General features: G+C 44.1%; 2 protein-coding genes across 5 annotated transcripts in view; one reads left to right on the forward strand and one right to left on the reverse strand.

Annotated features, from left to right (window-relative positions):
• FBXO36 (F-box protein 36) overlaps window positions 1-9,256 on the forward strand; it is a 31,678-nt gene extending 22,422 nt beyond the window's left edge. Inside the window, exons 3-4 of the mRNA XM_075417966.1 lie at window positions 3,412-3,584; window positions 7,790-9,256. Of these exons, the coding sequence (XP_075274081.1) occupies window positions 3,412-3,584; window positions 7,790-7,975 (359 nt within the window). The 3' untranslated portion in view covers window positions 7,976-9,256. The remainder of the gene's footprint in view (window positions 1-3,411; window positions 3,585-7,789) is intronic.
• Window positions 9,257-10,727: 1,471 nt separating this feature from the next.
• SLC16A14 (solute carrier family 16 member 14) lies at window positions 10,728-25,704 on the reverse strand. 4 transcript variants are annotated; one of them, XM_075417963.1, is made up of 7 exons: window positions 25,639-25,704; window positions 23,536-23,638; window positions 21,081-21,245; window positions 20,524-20,800; window positions 19,517-19,660; window positions 13,544-14,539; window positions 10,728-11,842 (listed from the first exon to the last, which is right to left on the reverse strand). In XM_075417963.1, exons 4-7 carry the CDS (start codon window positions 20,783-20,785, stop codon window positions 11,694-11,696), a joined length of 1,551 nt encoding a protein of 516 aa, XP_075274078.1. In that variant the 5' UTR covers window positions 20,786-20,800; window positions 21,081-21,245; window positions 23,536-23,638; window positions 25,639-25,704; the 3' UTR covers window positions 10,728-11,693. The 4 variants fall into 4 exon arrangements, with proteins under 4 accessions (XP_075274078.1, XP_075274077.1, XP_075274080.1 ...); XM_075417962.1 differs by lacking the exon at window positions 25,639-25,704 and adding an exon at window positions 25,089-25,375; XM_075417965.1 differs by lacking the exon at window positions 25,639-25,704 and adding an exon at window positions 24,689-24,724.
• Between the last annotated feature and the right edge of the window lie 1,220 nt (window positions 25,705-26,924).

The raw sequence follows: 26,924 nt of genomic DNA on the forward strand, positions 1-26,924 counted from the left end.
TCTTTAATTCCAGTTATTACTACTTGTTTTGACTAGAAGGGGGATGAATGTATAATGAACCAACAGAAAATGGACTGCCTGTTGAATTTGGCTAGTGCTCAGGGAGTCTTTAAATATGCTGTGGTTTTTTGCAGTAGGAATTTATAATCACTCCATTAGTTGAGGCAGAGTTGCACTAGTTTTTAATTTGACAAAAGTGATTATCAATTTTTATAAACTTGAGCTTTCAAAGAAGTAGTCTTCTATACTTTTTTTTGCCAAGAATTATGTAGAATTTATAGCTGAATTTAGCTATAGGTTTTAGTGGGTTTATTTTCAAAATTTAATTTTAATTTGGTTTTTATTTACCTGGTAAAAGTAGATTTCATATGTGAATATATATTGGTGAGGATTTTAGCTTGGTTTTTTTCTTCATTACTTATACTGTAAGATTTTCATGTGGCATTTGATATTAATCTAATGTCACAATAAAACACTTGTTTTACATGACCTGTGTACAATGATTCAAATAGTTAAACTATTGTTAACGTGCAGCTTTCTGCTGTTATCCTGTGTGTTTTCTGTAGGTTGCAAAGAAGATCTGCCTGCTTTTTCTTGAAAAGTGTTATTTGTGGTTCAGAGGTTTTCTATCCCATAGAAAGTATTGAAAGGCACAGCTGCCATTTTTCCTAACATTCAGTCATTTCTTCCTCCTTCTGAAATTATCTTTAAAATCATAGATGAGGTTTTCCCTCTGGTTTTTAGTAAAATGTTAACATAAAAGAAAAATGTTTTGTTTTCAGAAAAATGCTAACATAAATAGAAGTATTACAAATATAAATTATGTTTGTGAGAAGTTGTATTGTTATATTGATATTATTTCTGTCCATAGCTCTTGCTGTTCAGTTCCACACAATCAGATGTTTTTACACCTCCTTCTCACCTCCTGTTAAGAGGAGCTTTGCTACTGTTCTCCTAAGTATTCACAGGTGGTTTGGGGTTTTTTTTCATAGTTCTCCACAAACATATATACTGGAATAATACTCTAGTTATCCTTACTGAATTTTTAGCCAAATGAGGGTTCAAATAAAAGACTCCTTGCCAGACCCATGGTTTGCTGCTGAATATTTGCTACACCCCTAGCAGCAAAATTTTTATCTGTTGTAAAGTACTAGAATTTCGTGTTGTTATCTCCCAGTTCTCATTCCTAAGATTTTATCTGTCTTCACATGGTTGGAGATTTTTAGAGAAAATTTGTTTAAAAAAAAAAAAAAAAGAAGAGGGTGCTTATATTATTTCTAATGGGCATAGGAGGAATAGTCCCCCTGTAAATGAACCATTTTATCAATATGCCATACAGGCATTTGAAGCCTCCAGTAGAAAATGGAAGAACTAAACATTTTACAATAAATATTAACATTTCGTAAATTTCTATTAACTACCATACAACTGTAAGCATCCGTGTTTGTTTGGAAATGTTTTCTTTTTGGACAGTGAAGTAAGGTATCATTAGGGTTTTTTTCATAATTTCGACAGAGCCAAGAGGGAACAGCAAGATTTTTTTTTATATGGCCAGATTTTCACTATTGTTTTGCAAAGATGGAAAATTAATTTATGACAGTGTAGGGCAGGAGCACAGAGGTCTATTTACATTTTTGGGTGAGTGAACAAATAGTCCAAGTCATCAAGTAGTATCAGATAAATACAGCTAAATATTTTTTAAAATACCCAAAACAGGTCACATTATTATTTCTAGAAATAAGTAATTTTCAAGAAAAACTCAAGGAGCAGCAAATATTCATGTGGTAGCCTGCTTAAGCATTCAACATGAAATAGATGCACGCTACAAATATTATCATCATCATCATTCCTAATATGTGAAGATTTGGATCATTCTTTCATGTCAGCTTGAATTAGATCAGCCAGACAATTTTTAGTTGACTGTCTAGATAATTTTTGTACTTGCATAAGGAATTTGAGGAAAATTACCAACTGTATAGAACTGAAATGCTTGGAAAGCAAAAAAGCAAATGAGAACAACAGCAAACTGCGCTTGCAGTATGATACAGCAACAGAAAGAAAAGCTTGAACGGTATTGGGCCATCCACCCGAAGACGTCAAGGGAGATGAGGTGATCACTTGCTTCTACGTAATTACCTTAGGAATACCTGGAACAAAAAGAAAAGAAAAAAATTTAACATCTGAACAGTGAAATCTTCTAAATCGGAAAGCTCTTTCAAATGTATTCATATAAGCTTGAGTTTTGTAACTAATCTTACAAAATATTTTGGAAAGAAAACTACTGCATCAAAATCGGATGCATTTACTGCCTATAGTCAGTATAGTTTCAACTTCCACAATTCTGTTTCTCTCTCCTCGTCTGACTTTAACATACAGGAGAAGATCGACTCTAGTGGTTAAAAAAAACAAACCAAAACGTTCCAAATAACCATTAAAAACCCACTTTGGATGCATTAGAATAATTTCATAATACAAAAAAATAGTAATTCTGCTTTAAACTTAAATTTTGATCCCTGTGTCCCGTATGAAAAGGGAAGAAAAAAAAAAAGAAGTATTTTACAAATCCGGATGACTGCATTCATGTCATCAGATCTTAGGAAACAACACGTGGCTCCAGAATTTACCACTGATCATTCATTAGAAGTGTAGCAAATTGAATTCAGGATCCTGTTTTATAATGAACTAGTATTTTTATTAAAGCGATTTGACAAAATAGGTAGATGATCTGAATAAACAGTGTTAAATTCAAAAGGCCAAGTCGGACGCTGAGGCAGAAATAATTGACTGTATGGATGCAAGATGGGGGACAGAAGTAGCAGATCCATAGAAAAAGAATTTGGAACTGTATTGGATCACAAAGTGAATGAGTCAAAAAGTGTCACGTCGCTGTAGAAGATAACCGTCTTCGGTCTCATTGTAGCGGGTTAGCTGTACCTCTGTCACTGAAGAAGCAGAACTACAGGGACTTTTTAATGTCAGAGCCATCGTTATTTTCCCCAAAGCATAAGAGTACAGTACTTTTTTCAGTTGTTTTACTAACCTCCTCCTGAGTAAACAGCACAGTCTTTATGTAGATAAATATATATATGTGGAAAAGTGGACAAAATGGATCTGGACAAGTTTCAGTTCAGCTTTGCTTCTGTTTTTGTGCTCCTCAGCTGAGACAAGAGTTTTCTGTATATACCAGACAATGCGCAGTTTTTTAACTAAAGCCATGTCTGAAAAACTGTAAATTACTGCTGTTCAGTATATGTTATTTTCTGTAAAAAACAGAAAAAAATAATTAAGCTGACTTTTCTGATTTTTTTTTTTAAAGATGTATCTGAATAATATGGGATTATTGGGAAGAAATCTGCAAAAAAATCTACAAATCTGTTGTATCTTGGGTTTGTTGTGTTTTTCTAATCCCAGTTCAGAGTGCTATAGTGTTTGGTGCCGAAGTTCTAGAACATGTCCTCAGTCTGTGCCGAGGTAACTACGACTTCCTGGAGCGGCTTCCTGTCCCGTTGCTCCTGCACATCTTTTCCTTTCTGGAGCTGGAAGATGTTGCCAGGCTTTCTCAAGTTTCACGCAGATTTGAAATGGTAAAAAAAAAAATTTATAAGTTATTTTAAAATTGTTAGCTCTGCTGTGCAGCATGTTGGTTTTGATTCATCTCCTGTTTAGTATAATCATCGGTCTGTCTGCTTTACTTAAAGCTTGAGACAAGAAGTTGATCATCTGTATACAAACAGCTGAATGGGTGCAATAAAAACCGGACCTCAGAAAGGCTGTTAGAGACGCCCTAATTATCCTGCAAACTGTTGTTGCAGATAATGAAGACAAGGATCCAGATAATTCCACTGCAACCCCTGGCTGGCGGTTATGCACTACTTCCAGGATTAAGTATTTGAAATGTAAAACCTATGTTTTACATTATCAGTTGTATTATTTTAATACCTAGAAGCTTCACCCAGGATCCCCTCGTGCTAGGCTCGTTAGCAAACAAAGAGTCATTGCCGTCCCTAGAGAGCTTACGTTTTACGTCTGTGACAAAAGACAGAAGCACAAGGAAAGAGATTTTTTTTTTTTCAAGCTTTTTGTAGACCTCGCAGCAAGGAGCTGTAAGAAACACAGGAGGAGAAAGAGACGACATTGTGCTTGCTTGCTAGGAAGCTGTTTCCGTCTACCCGGAAAGTCTGGGAAATAGTACGGGCGTGTGGAATGGAGACTTTACAGAGTGAGTAACAGAAGCTGCTGCTGTCGGCTGCCCGCGAAGGGTGGCCCCTCAGTGCGGAGTGAGGGGTAGCAGGTAGGGAAGGACAGCCTGGAAGTCCCAGGAGAATGAGGGCAAAAAGAGAAAATGCCAGTGCAGAAAGAGGGAAGTGGCAGGATAACTTCAGCTGTGCTGAAAAGGCCTTTGAGAGGTCATCATCGATTCCAGCTTCCTGGTCTGTGCTGGGCCAGGTGACTGGGGGGATGGAAGGACAGTATCTTCTGAGCTGTGATCTAGGAGGCTGCTTTTTGTGGGCCTGAATACCGCAAAATTGCATTTTCTATCCCAGTCAAAGCCTGAGAAAAGGCGGCTGCAGTAACGCCGGTAGCGGGAGAAAAGGGTTTTGGCTTACGAAAACTAGGAAGAGAAGCATATTAAAGAGAAAAATAATTTGATTCTTATCCCCAGGTGTGACGTAGGAGCCTAGAATGAAGCCTGCCAAGTCATGGGTTGTACGGTTACTGAAAAGTGAAGTAATGGTGAGACCTGAGGAGGAAGACAAAAACCGGTTTAGTCATCGTGAGTCTGACGTGCCAGGTAGATGCTCTCTGGAAGACTTCAAAGAGACAGATTAGCCTTTTAGGGTGGAGAGCAGGACATGTCTCTGGTGCAGAGCACACCTCCAGTTCGTATCAGGGTGAGGTTGCTCACAGGGATGGTATTATTTGGAGGCTACGTGGGCCAAGATTTCAGGAAGAGTCCTGTGGAAGGCTGCTTGTGGCTGTTGCTGTGGTGTGGCTACAGAGACGTCACAGATGCTCTAGCAAGAGTGAGTTCAAATGAGGGCAAGAAACAGGAGGCAGTGTAAGGAAAGCACAGGAGAAAATGGCGAGGTGGGAGAGTAGAGTGTGTCATGAATTTAGAGACGAAGGGCAGGTGGAAGTAAAGAAGCCCACTGAGTTCTGAGCTTTATTTCAGTTTGAATCACAGAATCACAGACTGTTCGGGGTTGGAAGGGACCTCTGTGGGTCATCCAGTCCAACCCCCCTGCCAAAGCAGGTCACCCAGAGCAGGCTGCACAGGACCTTGTCCAGGCGGGTCTGGAATATCTCCAGAGAAGGAGACTCCACAACCTCCCTGGGCAGCCTGTTCCAGTGCTCCGTCACCCTCAGAGGGAAGAAGTTCTTCCTCATGTTCAGACGGAACTTCCTGTGCTTCAGTTTGTGCCCATTGCCCCTTGTCCTGTCGCTGGGCAACACTGAAAAGATAAAAAGAGGAGCAGAGACGAGCAGAGGAGGAGAGAATAAAAACAGCCAAAGGAGAGGAAGAAGGTGGATGGATGGAGGTCAGGAAGTGGCGCGTCCGTGTGCTGGGAGCCCACCTGCCGCTTGCGGGGGGATTGCAGCGGGGTGAGGCACTGCCGAGGGCCATGAACTTCTCGGCAGTTTGACACAAAGACTTGGATGTTCTGGAATTTAAGGAAATCCTAGGAAGAATTAATTTGCATAGTAATGAAGAGAAGATTTTGGCGCAACATAGTAACCTATTGCAGCTTAGCAGGGCCGTGCTCTTTTTCTCTCATGTCGGCAGCATTTTTAAGGAATTGAAAGTTTGCCCCAACGCCACGGATTTCCCCGTCCCGCCGGGTCTGTGCGCGGCCGGACGCTGCGCGGGGCGGGGTTACGCAGGGGCACGCGCGGGTGTTCGGACCGGGAGAGCCGGGGCGCGCTCTGCGCTCGGGGTCCAGGAGCGGGGCGCGGCCGCGCGGGCCCCGCCCTCACCCGGCGCGCGGCGTCGCTCGGGCTGCGCGCGGGAGCGCTCCGGGGCTGCGCGAGGTTTTCCCGGGGGGCGGTGTCAGGGTGTCGCGAGGGCAGCCCCGCCCCCAGACGAGCAGAGGCGCGCGGGGCCCGGCGCGGGCGCTGCCGGGGGAGCACGGGGTGGGGTGGGGGGGTTCGAGGCTCTTCTCCAGCGCGCCCGAGTTCCGCGTGCCTCCCGCCCCGCCCCGCCCCGCGCGCTGTGCGCTGCGGCCAGCTCTGCCCGGCAGAGGGCGCGCGGGCCCCGTCACCTCCCCGCGGGGTCCTCCGGGGCGCGGCGCCTGGAAGCGCCAATTGACCGCCCCGGGGGGAGGGGCCGGCGGGGCGGGGAGCGGGCAGGGCGCGAAGCAGGCAGTGGAGCGGCTGGGACGGGCTGTCCAGGGCGGGGCGGGAGTCCACAGCCCTGCAGCGTTCGAAACCCTGTGGACGTGGCACTTCGGAACACGGTTTAGCAGGTCTGGCGGTGTTCGTTCACGGTTGGGCTTGGCCTTAGAGGCCTTTTCGAACCTGAATGATTATATGATTCCATGATATTTTCATTTGAGGACTTCTATGGCAATTTTCCCCCAATAATCACAGAATCACAGAATGTCAGGGGTTGGAAGGGACCTCTGTGGGTCATCCAGTCCAACCCCCCTGCCAAAGCAGGTCACCCAGAGCAGGCTGCACAGGACCTTGTCCAGGCGGGTCTTGAATATCTCCAGAGAAGGAGACTGCACAACCTCCCTGGGCAGCCTGTTCCAGTGCTCCATCACCCTCAGAAGGAAGAAGTTCTTCCTCATGTTCAGACGGAACTTCCCTGCTCTTCCTTTGCGAAAGTGCGCTGGCACGCTGGACGTGCCTGTGACGTGATCCCACTGGCGATCCAGGAGCAGCAACGGGACCAGGCGGGCCCTGCCCCGGTCCTGGGCCGCACGGCTGGAGGTGCCCGGCTGCGGCAGCCATGTGCGGCAGGCGCTGCGCCAGGGCCTCGGCTTTCCCCTCCCCGCGGCTGCTCGCGGCGGACACACCAGCCGCCTGCGTCTCCGCTTAGGCCCCTGCAGCTAAATGGCTAGAGAAGTGGGACGTCTGGAAGAGGAATCGGTGTTTCTGTGCCCTGGTGTAACTTACCATGGGCAGACGACACGCAACGGCACAGAGGATCTTCCTAATTCTCTTTTCTGTGATGGTTCTGTCACTGAACAAATGACATCAGTTTTTCTGCCTGTTTATAATATTGATATTCCCACCTGATTCTGTTTATGGAGTCATTCTGAGGGTGGGGAGCATCTCCTGAGAAACAGGCTTAACCCTGCAGTGCTTCTGAAAGCTTCCAAAAACTGCATTTCTGTTGTAAGTCCAAAGGCAATTTGCTTCTTACCTTGAAAACAGATTTGTGTTTGTGATGCGACTTCTACGCCCTGACAAGTTCTTTGCTGTAATCTTACACTGCTTCACTGATTTCAGCGGTGCCGTACGAATTACACGCCAGGAAAGCACGTGGCATTACCGCTGATTTTAGTGTGGCAGAAAGGCCTTTGCTATCACACCAGAAGCAGCTTCTCACATTTTTCGCAGAAGAACGTGCAGTGTCTTGCACTGGCAACACTGGGCAGAACTCCCACTGTGCCAGCATGAGTTTTAATGGATGCTGTGACATCCAGGACCGCTGGGCAGCTCGCACTGCAAGTGACCTTCGTACAAGGTGTCTGGGTTGTCTGAGCAGATTTTGTGTTGTCAAAAAACCAGCAATGAGTAAGCCAAATTAAGATTTTAAGCCTCTGCTTTCTCTCACAACTAGATATGTAACAGTAATGCGCTGTGGGAAAAGATTGTGCGGAACTTGTGGGACACAATTTCACCTGAAATGGAGGAGCTGGCACAGGACGTGGGCTGGAGACAATTCTTCTTCACCGACAGACTGCAGCTGCAGCTCCGCAGGAGGAGGCAGAAACGAGATGCTCACAATGAAAACCTAGCTGTATGAAGATGCATTTTCCATCGAAGCGGTTGTTGTAAGGCATGAATTTGCTGTTTATCAGGTCAGACATACTGACTCTTCTGCTTTATTAGGGAAAGCAGATTATTTTAAAGATTGAAAGAGGAAAAACAAGATATGTCTTACTCAGAGCAACATGTAAATAACACAAAGTTCAATGTGTTTGGCGTCCTGAAATTGTGTTACAGTCAGCATGGTAACAGTTATTAACAATGGAAGAGTGGTGGCTACTTTGTACTTCTTTGTTCTGACTTCACTATTTTGTATAGGTGCTGTACATGCTCCAAGTCTTGTATCAGATGCTACTGCATCGTCACCATTACCTTTATAGAAAACCATCTATCATTTCTTACTACAAAGATTGCTGATGAATGCTGAGGTTTTTACTGTCCACCATGGTAAATCTGCAGTGTTTATAGGCAAGTCACGTGTAGCTGGTTCCAGAGTTTCATGTGTGTTTAAATGTTTTTAAATTAATTATCTAAACTTCAAGAAAATAATAATTTTGTCACCAAGAAGAAACTTCTTTGGTGACTGAGGGTGTGATCAAACAATCATCCTCATCTTGGACACTCCATTAAAATCCTGTTTGAGGCACTCTGCCAAAATGGTGCGTGGGCAAAATTTCCCCTTGATGTTGCTGATGCAGGAACTGCTGAAAGTAATTGACTTCCGTTGTTCGAGCTGCAGATTTGACAAGAGACATTTGCTAGCGTAAAAGACTGTAACAATCGTTACTTAAGAGTGTTGTAAAATGAAGGCAGTTCTTACTGACATTACTGACTCACTCTAACAATCAACTTCAGTAATTAAGAGGTGAAATATTATTAGTCTGAAAGTACCAGCTGATTAATATATCATTTGCCACTGACTAGACTCAAGACCTGAGTATTAAAGACAGCAATTGCAACATTTGGATATAATAGCATAATATTTGAAGAGTGTATTAGGTTTACAATTTCTTAACATGTCAAGTATTAAACTTGAATTTTGTAAATGGATTAAAAACTATGAATACAGAGTTCTTATATTATTCTGTTCCTTTATTAAGCAGTATTTTAATTCTTAAAAAGAGTATTTTGTTCTACAATGATATACCAATATTCTTAAAGCATTTGGTGATGGTGGATCTTTCGATGAAGAAACACTTCTTTCCTGTTTGTGACTTTCCTTTTAGGACAATGACAAAGAAAAATTTTGTGATGTCCAGAAAATACTGTATTCATAAAATTTCTGTTCCGTGTAATAAAACTGTCCTGTGTAATTTTGCTATAGAGAGATGATTTTAAGAACTACAGTATATGACCAGGGCTACTAAGCAACAGACTCTTTTTTCTCACTTTCTGTCAATTTACCACCAATGAATTTTTCTCTTAGCTTGCGCTCTCATAACAGATTTAGGCAGTTTCAGGTTAGGAAACTAGAACCCCTGCTAGCCAATATGGACTGAGTGAATATTAATTTAAAATCCTAATTTAACTGGATTTTGTCAGCCCACCTTCCCTTCTCCTTGATCAACCACATACCTGTCCCTTCTGTTACAAGAAAGAAGAACAATCATTTTGCAGGAGAATCTTCATTTTTAACTTAAAAATAATGAGTTTAATTAGTAAATGAACAGAAAGTGAAATTTTGGATGATGTAAGTTTATTCCCATCCTATGGCCCAGTAAAGACTTCTATGGAAAGATACATTGCAGATATAGCATAAGTGAACAACATATTATTCATTACAGTAATAGGCAAAGAAAGTTGATTTTGACAGAAGATGAAGTGAAGATCTAAGTATAAAGGGTACACATCTTTCAAAAAGAAAAAAAAGGCAATTGAGGGAAATCATCACTTCAACATATACACGTCACCAATACAAGAAAGCTCAGTTAAAATACGCTAGCAGCAGCATTCACACCAAGAAGACACTAAACCTGTAACAAAAGAACTGATATGGAAGTGTAGTTTACATGAACATTTTCTCCAACAAAAAAGCTGATTTTAAGAAATGACTGACTGTGTTCACACCATGTGTTGCAGTTCACTGCCACCTCAGTTGTTTTAATGTGAATTTTAAAGGCCATACATAACTATCTTAGGTGAATGAACTGATCTAAATCTTAAAGTAGTTCAGGCTTTTCTTTTTTAACTTGGCTCATTTCAGTGCTCTATTTTAAAGTACGTCCCTGCCAGTAGTTGTACAAGCATGAAACTAAGCAGCTGATGAATTGCAATATAGAACAAGTCAAGGCTCAGAACAATTTTTTAACAAACCTTGCAGCTACAAAAAAGATCTGTATAATGATCTTTGCATACTGAACTGTTCCCCAATATTTGTTCAATATCAATTGTATCAATTGTTTTTAAAGAATTGTTTTAAAGAATTCCAGCAGCATGTATCAGTATTAAACTAAGAACATGTTTTGTCATGAAAATACTTTCATAACACTAGCAGGGAAAAAACCTGCAGTGACTTTTACTTGATATAGGAAAATTAACATCAGATTCACCTCTCAAAGCTGAAAAAGTTATGTTTTGTACCACTGTATGAAACATTGTGCAATGATTACCAGGTGCTTAATGTTGTTTAAGAAACTTTATTTGAATATTTTAAATGGTCTTTAGCTCTTCCATGCTTTGCACTACCTAATTTTCTAGCAAATAAACATCTCAAACGTGACCAGTCTTAGACAGTTCATAGTGTACATTGTGAGCAGCAACACAGCTGATCGTAATGTAACAGGTTTTGTTATTAAATTAATTGTAATAAAATTCAGTGTGCTGTAGTCCAGCTCTTTCTAAAACTGTATTTGGCCAATTTTGCCCAGCTCTGTTTCTTTAGCACTGTTTACTTGACAAGCAAGTCCCATGGAAGGACTCAATGGCAACGTTACGAAGTTCTACAATAGCTCTCATCGGGTAAAGCAGCCAGAAACGTCGAACCGTTTCTGGAAACATTTTCCAGTTTGTGAATAACAATAATATTTTCCATATGTTGTCTGGTTTTGCTTTTATGTTTGTTTTACTTCAGATGCATTTAGTGTCACAGCATTTATAACGCAGCCTATGTATTGAGGATGGCTACTTTATTATGCAGTTCATACTTTAAAAAAATAAAATAAAAAATCCTTGAAGTAGAGAGTAGTTTAAGAAAAATATAAGAACTTTTCTTCAGTTTTGCATCACAGAAATAGTAATTTTAATACACTGCACTAATTGAATTATTGTCCAAGCTTTTCAACAGTACTTGACTAGCCAGGTAAGAAATACAATAATTTTCGCATACTCAGTAACTAATCTTTTATCACACAGAATACATAGTAGGAAGGACTTTTATAAATCATTTGTATCCTGGTCACATTCTCTTGTAGGACTAGTGAAAATCAGGAGTAACTGCACTGCAGTCAATGGAGTTTCACCACTGGTTAATGGTGAAAAGCTAAAAGAGAAGCACGGGTAAAGGCTCCTAGCATTGTTCCACTTTTAAAAGACTGGCAGGGTGTGTTTAATCACTGTATTTGTTAGTTCTAAAGTAAAAGATCTTAACTCATTTAAAAAGCATATCTCTAATAATTTATTAGCATTTTGGAGCACATTTGCTTTTCACGTAAGTACAGCTCAGTGTGGTTGGTTCCATAAGAAAAACAGCTTCATACTGTCATACAAGAGAAACATGAAAACAAAAAAGTTCTGTAAAAAAACTTCTGGAATTTGTTCTATACTTGTGCCTCTTCCGTAGATTTTTCTCTTGGTTGTTTCTTTTGAATACAAGGTTGTATAAGTAAAAATATTATTCCCACCATGTATAGCAAGCCAGATATGTAGAAAGAAAAATCATATTTATCTGTGATGTCATAGATCCAACCTGCAAAATAAGGACAAAACATGTTTATTACAAAGCTTGACAACAAGGTACATTGCACAGGGAAATATGAAAAATACTGCACATTTCTCTATGTCATTTCAGTCATTTCTCTTATGACATTTCAGGCAAATCCATTTACTGCTTTGTTGAAAAAAGAGATGGTGATTGTCCCCTCCTCTAGATGCTACAAATGGAAATCTAGTAACAAAATCTCTTGTTCCTTCACCAAAACCCAAAAAGAGTGCAAAATCTATCACCTCCTCTAAGTATCCTGGAAGTCTTAAAACGGGACTCTAGCTATGTGCCATCCAAGCAACCTTCTCCATAAAACTGTACATTTTGCAAATAAGTTATCATATGTCTGACTTTAAAATAGACATTTTGGAATCCCAAACCAGTTACTTCTTCTATCCTACTATTTTCTTTGCAAAATACCCGATACTCCGGGCTAGTTCAGATGCTGTGCCCTGTGCAAGCAAACGCGTTCCCAACAGCTTTCTCAAAGACTCACACACTGACAGAAGACTTTTCAAGATACATAATCTCAGTACTGCAATGACTCTCATTCCAGCCTTAATTCCTCTGCAAAAAAAATACGTCAAAGTTACTTCAGAAAGGTTCGAGAACCCAAAATAGCAAAATTCCTTCATGTCTTGCTGGATGATTGCAATGTAACCTCAAGATCAGAAGCTTTTGCTACATCAACTAATTGCATCCTATTTGCTTCATTGCTACTGACCAAACACAAAGACGTGTTTAGCACAGGTTGAGAGGTGCTGAGAGAGTACGCGGCAGAGTAAAACACTGCTGCTTCTCAAAGGGCACTGGGTGAGCTTTCTTCTAAATCGTGTCAGCTCACTCACTGGTGTGGAGAGAAGGTGAGCGCATTCTCGCTTTTCGGGGTTGCCCGTGCTGCTAACGGCTTCAGCTGAGCCTGCTGCCAGCCCTGGCTGGCCACGGCCATTACGCACAAGGCTCCTCATGGCTTTCTGCTGATTCGCGTCTCTCTAAAAGATGGCCGTAGTCTGGCTATAGTATTGGCAACCAGTACCTGTCTCTCCTCTACTTCTGCATCTCTTGCTGTGAGAAAATTTATAATGGATGTTTGTTTAAACCTAAGTAACTTTAGGGATAACATACACTTTTCCACCTTCTGCTGCGGATGGCCGTAAAGAGATTATGAGCAGTGCGGTCCCCAAAGGAGGTATTTCTGGCTGAAGGAAGGCAAAGCCAAGTTAGTTGCATCAACACATCTGTTGGCAGCTTAGCGTGGTGACACCCAGACACACCTCACAGTTCTTGGGGGTAACAGGTACAGTACAGCCACCTGCCTACCTGAAAACCGCTCATCCTTTCTTCATCTAGAGGCACGAGTATATATAGTGCATATACTACAAAAAACACATGAAAATAGGTGAAACCTCTCCATTTTCAAAAAGTGTAAGGAAACATACCATTGAAAGGATAGCTTGCAATAGATTTGGGGTTATTGCAAGTATGGTCATTTGTGGGAAGAGTGAGCTGGCACCTAGCAGGTGGGATCTGTAAATTTGTACAATGTAAAGCTGGATGTTACGGTCCATTCGGGAGCAGCGGTGATTTAGTTAACTACACGTGCTCAAAATGTAAGAAATCTTAATAATACAATAAGTCACTCAACTATGACACAAACATCTGTTGGTTAGAGATTTGAACTTTTACCTGCAAAGGGTGGTCCAAGCAATGCAGATATCCCGTTGGCACAAATGATGATGCCGTAGGCATTGGCAAGGTGTTTAGTTCCAACTAAATCTTCAGTCACAACAGGCATTAGAGAAAAATAGCCGCTAGAAAATCCTACTAGAGCACAAATCACAGCCAGGCTAACGTACGTTTGCATTAGTGGCAAAGTAAGAATGCAGGTGACCAGGGTAAAGTTAGCCATGAGGAAGACATTCCACGTGCTGATGCAGGGGAGATCAGAGATGATTCCAAGGATCACTTTACCAAAAATATGAACAATGGCTATAATGGATGTCAAAGGGAATATATTGTTCTGACTAGATAAGTTGTACTGCTTGACTATTTCTGGAAGATGAATGAAGGGAATAACAAAGCTGCTATAGGCAAACAAAGCCCAAATTATAAAGGCCACAAATACTCTATTGGTAAACAGTGATGCAGCTCCAAAGTAGCTGGAGTACCATATCGCAAAGCCCTTCCTGACTGTAACTGTCAGCTGGCTCACTGCCTTAAGAACACGCAGTCCGTACATACTCCTTCCGCTTCTAGATTTACCTCCCATTTCTACGCGCGGAACACTGTCAAGCACTTCTTCATTTGTCGGGTCTTCTTTTTTTTCCAGTTCTTCACTAAGGACTCCATTAGATTTTATAGTCTCTGCAGAACAAGACAGAGCTTTTGCCTGATTGTCTTCACTACGACTTCTCACAACACATTTTTCACTAACAATGTCTTTGGGAGAGAGGGGTCTCATAAGTGCCCCGCAGACGCAAAGGTTCAGGGAGATGGCGCCCTGGATGAACATGGCGTTCCTCCACCCGAACTCGGTGCAGAGGTACTTCAGTAAGGCAGTCATCAGGAAAGCTCCAAACCCTGTTCCCGTGGTACTGAGCCCTTGCGCAAGCGCTCTTCTCTTCTGAAAGTACTGCCCTACCATGACCACCGCAGGCAGATAAACCATGCCACTTCCAACACCTGTGAAAACAAAACCTGAAATCAATCGGAACTTTTTGCCAACAAAAAAAAAAGCAGTGAGAAATGAATCAGTTTTATTCCTAAATTTTGCACAAGCACAGGAGTAAAACCAAGAATAAATATTCAATTCTCATGTGAGCTTTCATTTTGACCTTGTAGTATTTTCCAAAATTTGCAATACTCATTCCAGTGAGAATACAATACTGCTGTTTAACTGCTGGAAATACTGAAACACATGGAAATAAAACCTTCACCTCAGTTCAGCATAACACCACTGGAAAGCACCTGTTGTAGTTTAACCCGGCAGCCACGACCTGACAGCCGCTCGCTCACCCCTCTCCTTCTCCCCACTGGGATGGGGAGGAGCAATGGACACAAGGGGAAACTCGTGGGTTGAGATAAAGACAGTTTGATAAAGCAACAAAAGAAATACTACTATTAATAATACTAACAATTATAATAATAATGGTAATAATTAATATACAAAACAAGCCATATACAACATAATTTTTCTCACCACCTGATGACTGATTTGTGGCCAGTCCCTGAGCAGCGACCGCTGAACCCCCAAATCCCAAATTTCCAAAATAAGTTAAAAATCCTGGAAACAAGAGGATTCGAACTCACGGAAATGAGAAGAGCAGAGACCCTCCTGCCCCCCAGCCCACCCCCATTCAAAATCCAAGCGTGATGCCTATGGTATGGAATATTTCCTTTGGCCAGCTCAGCGAGCCGCTTGGCTGTGCCCCTCCCAGCTCCTGCCCACCTGCTCATTAGCTGAATGTGAGAAACCAGAAAAAGTCCTTGATTTCATAGGAACAACTGAAAACATCACAGTTATCAACATTCTTCTCCTACCAAACCCAAAACTCAGCAGCTCCTGGGACAAAAAAATTATCCTAGCCAAAACGAGGACTGCCCCAAACATCCCACAATAAATTAGTGACAGTTAATATAGGGACAAACATAAACAAACCCTCTTTTGAAATTTCTGTATTTGTAATACTTGCATCTGATTGTATCACCACCCAGAAACTGCTTAGTGAGCACATCTTTGTTGCTTTTGCCTAAGTTCACCAGCAGCGCAAATCCAGGCTGCATTTCGGTCGTTGCTCTGCAGCTGTGGAGCCCCGGTGACCGTGAGCTACACTGCAGCAGTCAGCACAGGGGTTAGCCCGGCGGTGGGACCTCGGGCAGCTTCCAGGTTCCTCTCTGGGCACTCCAGGGAAGTCCAGGAAGGGCCACATAACAGCTGCGTGGGCATATTCTTAAAAGGCAGACCTCTAATTTTGTGAAAATTCTCCCACTTAGAGTTAAACAAACAGCGTATGAATGTTTATTTCAAGCAGAAAGCATTGAGAGCTGTGCAAACACATCATTACAAGTAACAGTTGCCCAGTTTTTCTCACAGCAAATTCCTAACAGAGGGGATTTGGAATGGAAGAGGTGTATGCAGACGATGCTTCCAGATTCACTGTGATCATAATTTAGAAGAGTGTTTTGGGCTTAAAAGTTTCCCTAAATAGCTGATAACGTAGCTGCATGCAGCTACAGCACGATCCAGCTACAACTAGACCAGAGAAAGAGCCGTTATTCCAGCAAAGCCTGAAAACACAGCACCTCCGCACCACAGCACTGTACCGCGGCCAGAGCCGACCTGGTTTGCCCGTCAGCAGCATTTATGTCTTAGCTATGCACACCCATGATCAGGCTTTTATTTAGCGCACGGTCTCTCTCCCTCCCTCCCCAGACCCGGCCACTGACGCTACGGCCATCTCTCTGCCCCGCGGAAGACTGCCGGCCCCGCCAGGCCCCGCCAGGCCCCGCCAGGCCCCGCCAGGCCCCGCCAGGCCCCGCCAGGCCCGCCGGCCTTGACTTTGCCACACGCTGTGAAAAATCAGCCTGGGCTTGTGCTTGCGTTACTGTTTACTGTGCTTCCCTGCGCATGCTGAGAAATAAGAAATTCTATACATTGTTTTACCTTCCCTTTCCGCTCCGTGGGCTGCATAGCAACAGGCAGTCCAGTCATGCCCGAAGGCACACGCCATCCGCACAGGCCGACACAGGGCCGCGGACCTCTCCACCCCCTTCCCCACAGGTCTGTCCCCCCCCCCCCCCCCCCACGGCTCTGCTCTCCCTGCCCACGGGGCCCCGGCTGCCATTTTGCCCCCAGCCCGCAGGGGCTACCAGCCGCCAGCGGCTCCAGGCGCCCACCCCGGGGCGGGCGAGGGGGGAGAAGGCTCCCCTGCGCCGCCATGCTGCTGCTGCGCGCGGGAGAGCCCGCGGCGCTGGCACAAAGACAGCAGCCAGGAGGCGAGGGGCAACACTGCAAGGAGCTGGGGGAAAGGAAGCACGCTGAGGGAACGGGAGCTGAGGCGGCAGGGTGGGATCGAGGGGATGCGCTGCGTGAGGGCGTCTGGCACTGCTGGCCACCATGGGCAGAACAGGAGCTGTGAGTAAGGCCGCCAGCACCACATGGAGGCCCAGCAGTGATCCCAGCAGGAGGCAGCTGCCATAAATGAACAGCAGCCTTACATTTAACAGCCATGTGAACGTGAAGGAAACTTTCCTGAGATAGCGGTGAGTGAGGTGACCATGAGTGAGGGGATGGGTGAATGAGGGGACGGCGAGTGAGGCAATGGGGAGTAGAGCTGGCAGTGAGTGAGGGGACACGGAGTGAGGGGACAGGGAGCAATGGGGTGGGGAGCGAGAGCAGCATGAGAGAGCAGACAGGGAGAGAGGCGATGGTGAGTGAGGGGACAGCGAGCGGAGGCAATGGCATGTGGCGGCAGCGGTGAGTGGAGCTGACAGACGAGTGAGGCGATGGCGAGTGAGGGGACGGTGAGTGGAGGTCTCATGGAGCTGGAGGAAGCATCTCCAGCATCTGTTCATTGGTTTTCTGGACAGAGTTACTCCTGCAACAGCCCCTCACTTCTCCACCTCGTGTGAAAATTTGCCTCAAGTTTCTTCTCAAAACACAGTTTTCACCCCTCTTTAAATTCTCTCTATGATCTCTGCCTTTTTGTCTGATATTTTGTGTATGCTCTTTTTGAAAAGCAGCAAGGCTGAGAGAAAGCATGTCCAGATTCCAGTCTGCTTGATTATATTCATTATATATGGAAACAGAAATTCGGACAAGGGCAGAACCCTGTCTGTAATTACTGTTCTTCGTTCAGGAATTTACAACATTACTGAAATCTACGGTACGGTGCCATAAAGAGTCATCACAGTGATCCTTGCTAGTTTCAATTTTTTTCCTTCCAGAGAGCTAGATAAAAAATTATGTACAGAACTTCTGCAGATTACTGTAAAATTCTGTGAAAGGGTAGCTTGAGGAAATGGAAGATACTGAAGCTATTAGTATTGCAAACAATTTTTTTTTTCATAATGCTTCTGTCTGTTACACATAACATAGATACCATGCTTCATTTGCAAACGTAACTGGCCATGTTATCTGTCAAGGGAATAATGTTTCAAAGCCCCTTGAATTGCTCAGTCTTGCTCAGATAATAATTAAAGGTCAAATTTTCTGTTTCTTATTTGGATCACTTTAATACTTTTGTTTCATATCTATTAACAGTTTCCCTTCCCAGAAATGAGCAGTGATTAAAATCGAGTAGTGCTTTAAGTAGATAATACCAGGTTCTTCTACATAACTTTCTTAAAGTAACTGAAATTTTTCACAGGAAGCGCCATTTTGCTAGTAACTGAGCATTCGGGCACTAAGGATCTATTTGTTTTCAAGAAACATGACTAAACACACGTGCCTTTTCATATTTACACTTGTCAAAAGGTTTTCTACAGACTTAGTTCCAATAAAAATGACAAAATATCACTTCTGTCAGTGATTTTGATTGTAAAAAATGTAGCAAAATGAGTTGTTATTTATTAGTGGTTGTTAATGTAATCTGAATATTCTCTGCTACAAACTACTTATGAAGTACAGCCACATGCATTGTCCTAATTCACGCTGGGATGGAGTTAACTTCCTTCATAGCAGCTCACATGGTGCTACGTTTTGGATCTGTGACCAAAACAGCATCGATAACAGGGATCCTTTAGCTGTTGCTGGTCAGTGCTTGCACCAAGGCCTTTTCCATTTCTCACGCTGTCCCACCAGCAAGCAGGCTGGGGGTGCACAAGCAGCTGGGAGGGGACACAGCTGGGACAGCTGACACCAGCTGACCAAAGGGATGTCCCATGCCATATGATCTTGTGCTTGGCAATAAAACCAGGGGAAAGGAGGAAGAGGGGGCATTGGGAGTTGTAGTGTTTGTCTTCCCAAGTAACGGTTACATGGTAAAGCCCTGCTTTGCTGGAAACGGCTAAACATCTGCTTGCCCATGGGAAGCAGCGAATTAATTCCTTCTTCTGCTTTGCTTGCGCGTGCAGCTTTTGCTTTACCTATTAAACTGTTTTTATCTCACTTTTACCCTTCTGATCCTCTCCCCCATCCCACTGTGCGAGAGCGAGCGAGCAGCTGTGTGAGGCTTAGCTGCCTACCAGCAGTAACCCACAACACTCTCTAAAGTGGGTTTTGAAGCAGTACGTCGTTATCATAATCTGGTATTTTATTAATGTGGAGCAACTCCTGTAGAAACCATTTGCTGTTTCTTCCTGTGGCAGAGAGGAGCTAACTAGATGTATAATTCAACAGTGTTTTAACATCTTTAAATTCCACTTGTTAGAGTTTGGGTTACATTAATTCTTCTAATTAAAAATGTCCTTCAATATATTTACTTCAGAGAAACTGATAAAAATACCACCTTCATACAACAGATTTAAATGACAACAAAAGTCATTGGGCCTGATCCACTGAGTAAATAAATGTTGCCTGAAAAGATAACAGGCTGTAAACAGTGTGAAAGAAAAGCTGCAATAACTTTACAGTCTAACTTCCCTCTTTACTCATCCAGGTAAGCTTCAAAGAAATCAAAAATAATTGAAAGAAATTTTCAACTCTAGTACCGCTCTTACCGGCTGCCACTCCAAACGTCAGGAAGAGGTAGTGCACATTTGAGGCATAGGCACTCAGTATCCAACCTAGGGCATTCAATATCCCTCCAATTATAGCTGTCTTGCGGCACCCACACATGCTGATGAATAAACCAATGAAAGGGCCTGTTCAAGAACATGAAAAAATGTTATATTTATTTTTTTACTTCTCTACACTCTTTAATAATTTTTCACATGAAGATTCTTAATGTTTTAAACAAGACTTTAAACATTGGGCTACTCATGCAACTCAGTTTATTTTCCCTATTACTGTTTAAAATCATGGATAGAAAAATTCAATCAACTGACCAAATACTTAGCAAATACCCGCAGGACCTAAAATCAAAGTTGCCTCATGAAGTTTAAACAGTTTAAACAGAGGAAGAAACTGAAACCGCTGCTCCCGATACTAATGCTGTGTTGAGTGCAGGCTTTTTTCACAAGTAACTAGCAAGTAAACATTTTATTTCATTTTCCATGGAATATTCTAAGCAGGCCTAAACACAACTTCTTCAATCTTAATTTAGGGAGACAGAGATGCATATATACGTATATACACAAACATACCCCTCCAGATACTATTTTGGGTTGATCCAACCACAATTTAAAAAATAAATTTTAGTTCAGCTGCCACACTGAAATACAAACTGTCCAAATTCAACATTCTTTCCTCCCAGACAGAGTGCGGGGAGGACCACAAGCTTCACAGCTCATCTATTTTCTTAATTCTAGTGAGACCTTGAAGTCACAGCCTCCTGTCCTGCCCATGCTGTCTCCGGGAGTAACTGCCTTCTCTGTCATCCTCCCTGCTGTTCCCTTTCTCCCTCTAATTTGTAAAATCTCTCCTGGTGACTTTAAAAAGGCAACTCAGGAGAACTTGGGCAGCTCTGCTAATAAAATGGAAAACTGTACAAAAATACTTCAGGGATGAGTGGCAAACATAGTCTAAAAATCTTTGCCGTTTTGACATAAATTGTGCTGGAACATACCTACAATAAGTGTAATGCCCATGCTAAGGGAGCTAACCCACGCTGTTAAGCCACGACTTTGATGAAACTCTTCAAGCCATTCCATGTTGAGTATTCCAAGGGCCATTTGGGACCCCATGATAAGTATGTGCACAAGGAAAGAGGAAAGTACGATCATCCAAGCCCATCCTCCATCGATGTTTGGATTAGGCTTAATTGTCTGACTTCCAACTTTTGAGTCATCTCCAAAATCGTATCCAATATCCTCTTGACTAGCATACATTTTCTCCACGGTATTCTGAAACAAATACAGTAAATACCTTGAAAATACATACAAAATGATCAGATTTTGTAGTTTGGTTATAGTGAACAGCATCAATCACTGCCATATTTCACCATTATGGTTTAGTGCAGTTGTAAAGTGAATACTGGGTTTTCACCGTTCAAATGTAAAACACTTAGAAAATTCTCTAATTAATGTATTTCTTTGTGTATCTTGTTATCACGGCTGTCTATCCAGGAGTATTTACAGGTTGACAATAGACTGCATTATTCCTGTTACTATATACTTTACTTACTTTCGGGTGGCTGAGAGCGCTCACTCTTCATGGGCTGACCGCAGTTACAAGAAGCGGACTGGTCTCTCTCTGTGTATTCCTTCTCTGTACCACCTTCTGCTGTCCCAGTAAGATTATGTGCCTTTGTGTTCAAGTTGATAAAGCTTGGAATAAAAAAAGGAAATCCTGAAGAGGCAGAAAGATGAAGTTACCAACTCTTCAGAGGAAACCGGTTTTGAGATGCATTTCTTCCTTAGTAGTGGAAGAACAGGAGTGAAGACAGAGAATCATAAAGGTTCTTATTTTCAGAATTCTTTGCTAACATAAATTACAACAAGGGGATTGTTACTACCTCTCTGGCAAGCTTTCTATTAGAGTCAACTTGACAAACAGTTTGCTATTATACTTTCAGTTTCCATAGCATTAATCCATATAATCCTACTAAAACTAAGGAATTCCTCCAAATGAACGTCAATGCCTATCAGAATCAAAGAGTGGCAGTTATGTGCACAGGTGTATGCACCATCAGGCCATGATAGCTTAATTTGATTACTTTGATTTCTTCCATTGTTACCCTAAGTGAAGATTGCAACACAATGTGAAAAGAATTTCAAAAACATTTTTAATTGATTAACACGCAAGGTGTAGAACCCAGTCTTCCCTCCATCTGATTTCTGCTGCAACATACTGAAATGTTACCCAACTGTGGAGCACCACATAGGTTTCCATGGAAACTGGAAATATAATGATAGAAATTACCAGAGATGGTAATTTTTGTCTTCTTTTCTTCTCTGGAGAAATAAGAAGAGCCATCAGCTTCACAACAGTCAAAAGAGAGATGAAAGTTATCAACAATCATTTAAAAAAGCTCCTTATGTACTCTGTGAGCCCTCAGAAGGTGTGTCTCGGGGCTAGCTCCTCACTACTGAAAACTGGCAGTGAGTGGAGTAACTCAGATTCTGTACTAACGGGAAATTTGGCCTGTTGTCTCCAAACACATGAGCATATTTTGCTTCTCAAGTTATTACCATTCCAAACTATTTTACTTTTTTCTTATTGCTAGATAAACATACAGAGAAGGCCTTTAAGTATTTCATACTAACACGTAGATGGTGTTGGAGCCCATCAGTCAAAGCTACCGTTTCTTTCACAAATAACAGTGAAAACCTGCCGATAAATATAACCTCTGCAAGCTGGCTGCTGGGTAAGTTACCTTCGCAGTTCAGTGCCACGTAGCCCGTACCTGCAGTACAGGTAATTATGTGTAGCTAAGTGCAGCTTGAACACGTAGGTTCCTCCAAAAGCACGCTGATTTGCCTCATAGAGCGAACTGGAGCTAAAATATGTTGTACTCCTGGCATCACATTTTTCATAGATGGATTCTCTTTATGGACTATGTTGTCACCAGCCCTAACTTGGCCATGGAAGGTATTGATGACACAGTAAGGAAGAACAAGAACTGTGCACATTTAACATTTGCCACACAAGCAGAGAAGCTGGGACCAACTGATGAGTCCACACCCGGGTGCCAGTGGAAACACATACTGAAATGACTTACTGGCTTTTTATTTCCAAATCAAGAGGCAGAGAGAACGGGGATTATGCTCAGAGGTCTTTCCAGAGGTCCTCCAGGCCTAGGACAGCCTTAGTTAAAGTTATACTTCATCCTGCCTCTACAGTGGGTAGGTCTTGAAGATGACATCTCAACTCTTTCCATTTAACATACTTGGAGCCAGATCCCCCATTGATACAGTTTATATGGTACTTAGGAGGATTCAGCCCACTCGAGAGAGAAATACTAACTGCATAAAGGTGATAGTGAATAACCTCGCTAATGGGAAATAATGAGAAGTAGCAGAATGAAGGAAAATTGCATGCTGTTAAACATGCTCTGTATAAGATCAATGAAAACGTATGATGGATACTACAGCACTTCTTGAGTACTGGAATATAAAATTCTGTAACTGCAGATGCAGAGTCAGGATTAAACTTGGAGTGACACCTTTCTCTTTCACGCTTTTGACTGGTTTTGTGTGCACCTGAATACTGACACTGGATACAAAATATTCTTCTTTGGACAGGAAACAGACATGTCTGTTATACATTTTAAATTATTTAAAGCAAAAATAATTGACACTGAAATGCAAAGATATGACATTCATCTTTGCAATCTTACTGACAGAATGAGCTTAGATTGAGTAGATGCAAGTTAATGTCATGCTTGCATCAACCCCCACAAATCTTCAGAAAATGCATCTATTTCCGCTCTGGATTCTTGCTTGTTATTACTTTTATACTATTAACTTTCACTAACGTTCCAAGTTCAGAGGGAATGCAGTCAAAAGCTGCGAAGGTCATTTCCAGTAATCGCACAGACTCCCAGGCTCTGGATAAAGTAAGAGCTGGCTGTCTGGATCCTCTCCCCACGACTGACGCCTCGCCCCGTGGCCTATCGCACCAGGAGAAACGCACTCACCTGCGCTCAGCCATCTCCCACGCCACTGCACTGCCAAGAACACGGCGTCACGGAAGGCAGAGAAGCCCACGGGGCACTTCGCAATTGTGAAATCCTAGAGAAACTGCAACGAAAACGACAGCAGCTGATTTGCGAAGCCAGCCGTACTTCCGCGAGGAGCAAGGTAGTGAAGGCCCACTCAGAGCAACAGTGTTTGAACACAGCCCCTCACCAGGGATTGCGTTTAAAGGCAGGAGAAGCTGGATTCGTGTTTGATTAGCTGGAGAAGGACTAGATTTTTTTTTCAGAAAAGCTTTTCATACTGTATGCATACACAGCATGCGCAGCTCTTAGAAGACTGGCCCAAACGTTAGTGCCCACAATGACGCTGAGCTTTTTTGAAAATCTGACTCCTGGGCTATTTCAGGGATAAATGCAGGTGCTGTAATAAGACCACAGTTAGCAGCAAAACACCCAAGTTCCCCGTACCATCAGTAGAGCTATGGCCCTCCAGCTTGTAGTTGAACTGGATTGTCAAAAAACAGCTGATCTTCATCTCAAAAGTCCATATGATGAATAACTTACATACACTTGGGTAACCTCTGCCAGTACCTGATTGCCTCAGTGTTAAAAAGTACAGAATAAAATCATACTTTAAAGGCACTTGCAATGGACAACTCCTAAATGCACTACAAACTGCAATGAGCTGTGCTTCACGGTATCCTTGGTAGACATGCCACATGTAACTATTCTTCTTTTGAAGGCATACACAAAAAACACTGTTAAAAACACATTTTATTTTGGGTGTCCTAACTCTCGGCAGTCTAACTCCAACTCGCCAACGCGTCGAGCACTTTGGTTGTCCCTGACTCCACTGGAGACTTGGATGCTCGCCACTTCTGCAGGGCAGAGCCACAGCGCGTAACCGTGTGCGCCCAGCAAGGCAGAGACCATCAGAGAAACCCAACGCTCAACACGCCAAGCTCACTGCCGGCTCACAGCCTGGGGGGAAGCCGGCGGCCGCTCCACGGCCAGCCCGGGGCCGCTGCCCTCCCGGCCCCGTGGGCTGCTCCCGGGCCCTGCGCAGAGCCCCCCGGAGACCCCTCGGCGCGACCCACCAGCAGCAACCCGTCCCCGGGGACAGCGAGGCAGCCTCGCCGGCGGCGCGACCCACCAGCAGCAACCCGTCCCCGGGGACAGCGAGGCAGCCTCGCCGGCGAACGCCTTCCTCCCCCGGGCCACGGGAGCGGGCGGCTCGCACCGGGCTGCGGCTCGCACCGGACTGCGCCCCGTTCCGCGAAGGGCTGCAGCCGGCGGCGGGGGGTGCGTTTTGCCCCCCAGGAGCCCGACACGCTGCGCGTCCCCCCGCACCCCGGCGCAGCTCATCCGTGCGGAAGCCACGGCGCCAGCGCCCGTCGCTGGGGCGGGGGGCCCGGCCGCGGCCGGCTCCCTCCGCCCGCGGGGCCGCGGCGGGGTCCCGGCGCGGCTGCAGGCGCCGCCCGCCCGCCGGAGCACAAAGGGTGACCGCTAGTTACCCCGCGGCCCGCCTCCCGCCGCCCCGCAGGGGTACTCACTGCGCCGGGCCCCGCCGCGCCGCCGCGCCGCGCCCCGAGAGCGGCCGCGGGCTCCGGTGTCCGCCCGCGCCAGCGCAGCCTCGCCCGCGCTCGCCGCCCCGGGGCTTATTTTCGCTGGGAGTCGGGCACCGGCCGCGGGCCCCGGGCCCCCCGGGCGGCTCGTCGCCCGCACGGCCGCAACTCCATTCCCCGCAGCTTCAGATCTCGGCGCTCGTTCATCCCTGCGGCGGCGGGCGGTGCGGGCTCGGCGGCGGCGGCTCGCAGTCCCCGCACAGGCGCGCTCTCGCGGCCGAGCGGCGCCTGCTGCCGCGCAGGGGTCGCCGGAAACCCGCAGCGGGAGAGCGCCGGGCGCGGTGCGACGGCGGCAGCCGGCAGCAGGGCTTTAGTGGCCGCTGGGCTGTGGTCACTGCACAGAGCGTGGCCGAATTTCCGCAGCCAAAGCACCCTAAGCATGAAGCCTGAAAGCTGCGTTGCCTGGGACCTTATCTGTGCAGTAAAGGAGCTTCCAAAACAGTCCTCCCGTAGGGGAAGAAAAGAGTTGCAGACATACACTCCCACTTTTTCAAGGCAGTGTCCAGACCTCAGCTGCACCTTTCTGAACGATCTGACACAAATGAGGAACACATTCTGCAATGCAGTGCTTTGGCTGTTTGCAGTGAGTTTACCCAGGCTAACGTCATTTTATGCCAGCGCACAAAACCCCCATCATCAGAGAATGCTGGTGTCCTGCAGCAGTGCACGAAGCAGCAGAAATGGCGGCTTTTCAAGAATATGTAAGACATGGTTTAAGAGAAGACAAAATGAGGAGAGACCAACAGGAATGTTTTAACGGTGGTGCTGTCTACGTGCATAACGTGGTGGTTCAGAATCTGTTCAAAGAGAATTGGTAAAAATACACGTTTGGGGCTTTTGGTATATTTTTTCTACATTTTTATTTGACCATAGTCTTTGGCCTATGTGCCATTTATACATGCAAATCTCATCTATTTTTTCATAGAAGCTTAATGTTCTGTTCCATTATATATCTAGTCCATCAGACATACTGATATGAAACACTTCCATCTGGGTTTGGTTCAGGTGGGTAGCAGACTACAAGCTATTGCTGTGGCTTCAGTCTTTACGAAAATCTGGTACTACTTTGCATTGGAGTCTTAGAAAGATAATCCTTTGCCAGAATAAACAACTAGATTGGTGTCAGAGACTTGTGGTTGGGTTCATTTACTTCTCCTTCGTAAACAAAACTAGACTTCCCATTTGTAAGATCATGGTATTGCATTGCAGATGCGTGTCATTCTGCAGGACATCTGTTCGCCATTGCTTTGTGTTTTGCGATACCCTGCCCAACAGTGCATGGGCATTCGTATCGCGCATTTTAACTTTGGCAGTAGTTTTTCGGCTGGAGTCTGGCTTCTGAAAAGGTTTAATGCTAGGGACCTGACAACTGAGATTTGCTGCTTCCTGCCTAGTGTTATTAGCCAAGTTTGAGACACGTTTTGATTTGTGAATCATCAAACATGCTAACACACTTTGTTAAACCTACCACAGAAACAGACGTACTGGGATTGTGGGATGACTATAAAATATTAAAAATATATTTGTTTGACTGGCTGTTACCTGATGTTTCCTCAAGTACTGGCGATGCCACCTGCGTGCCTAAATCCATGTGCTAACAGAGATTCTGTTTTTACAGAATTTTTTGTACGGAGATTCTGGTTTTTTTCTGTTTCACCTGATGGAGAATTCACTTTGCTGTGTCAAGCTGCTTCTGCAGTTCATGTCATTGTGGTTCTGAGCTAAAATAATTTATGTTGTCTCTTGGAAAGATGAGTATGGATG

Source organism: Opisthocomus hoazin, chromosome 4, assembly GCF_030867145.1.
Source record: "Opisthocomus hoazin isolate bOpiHoa1 chromosome 4, bOpiHoa1.hap1, whole genome shotgun sequence".
Lineage (NCBI taxonomy): Eukaryota > Metazoa > Chordata > Aves > Opisthocomiformes > Opisthocomidae > Opisthocomus > Opisthocomus hoazin.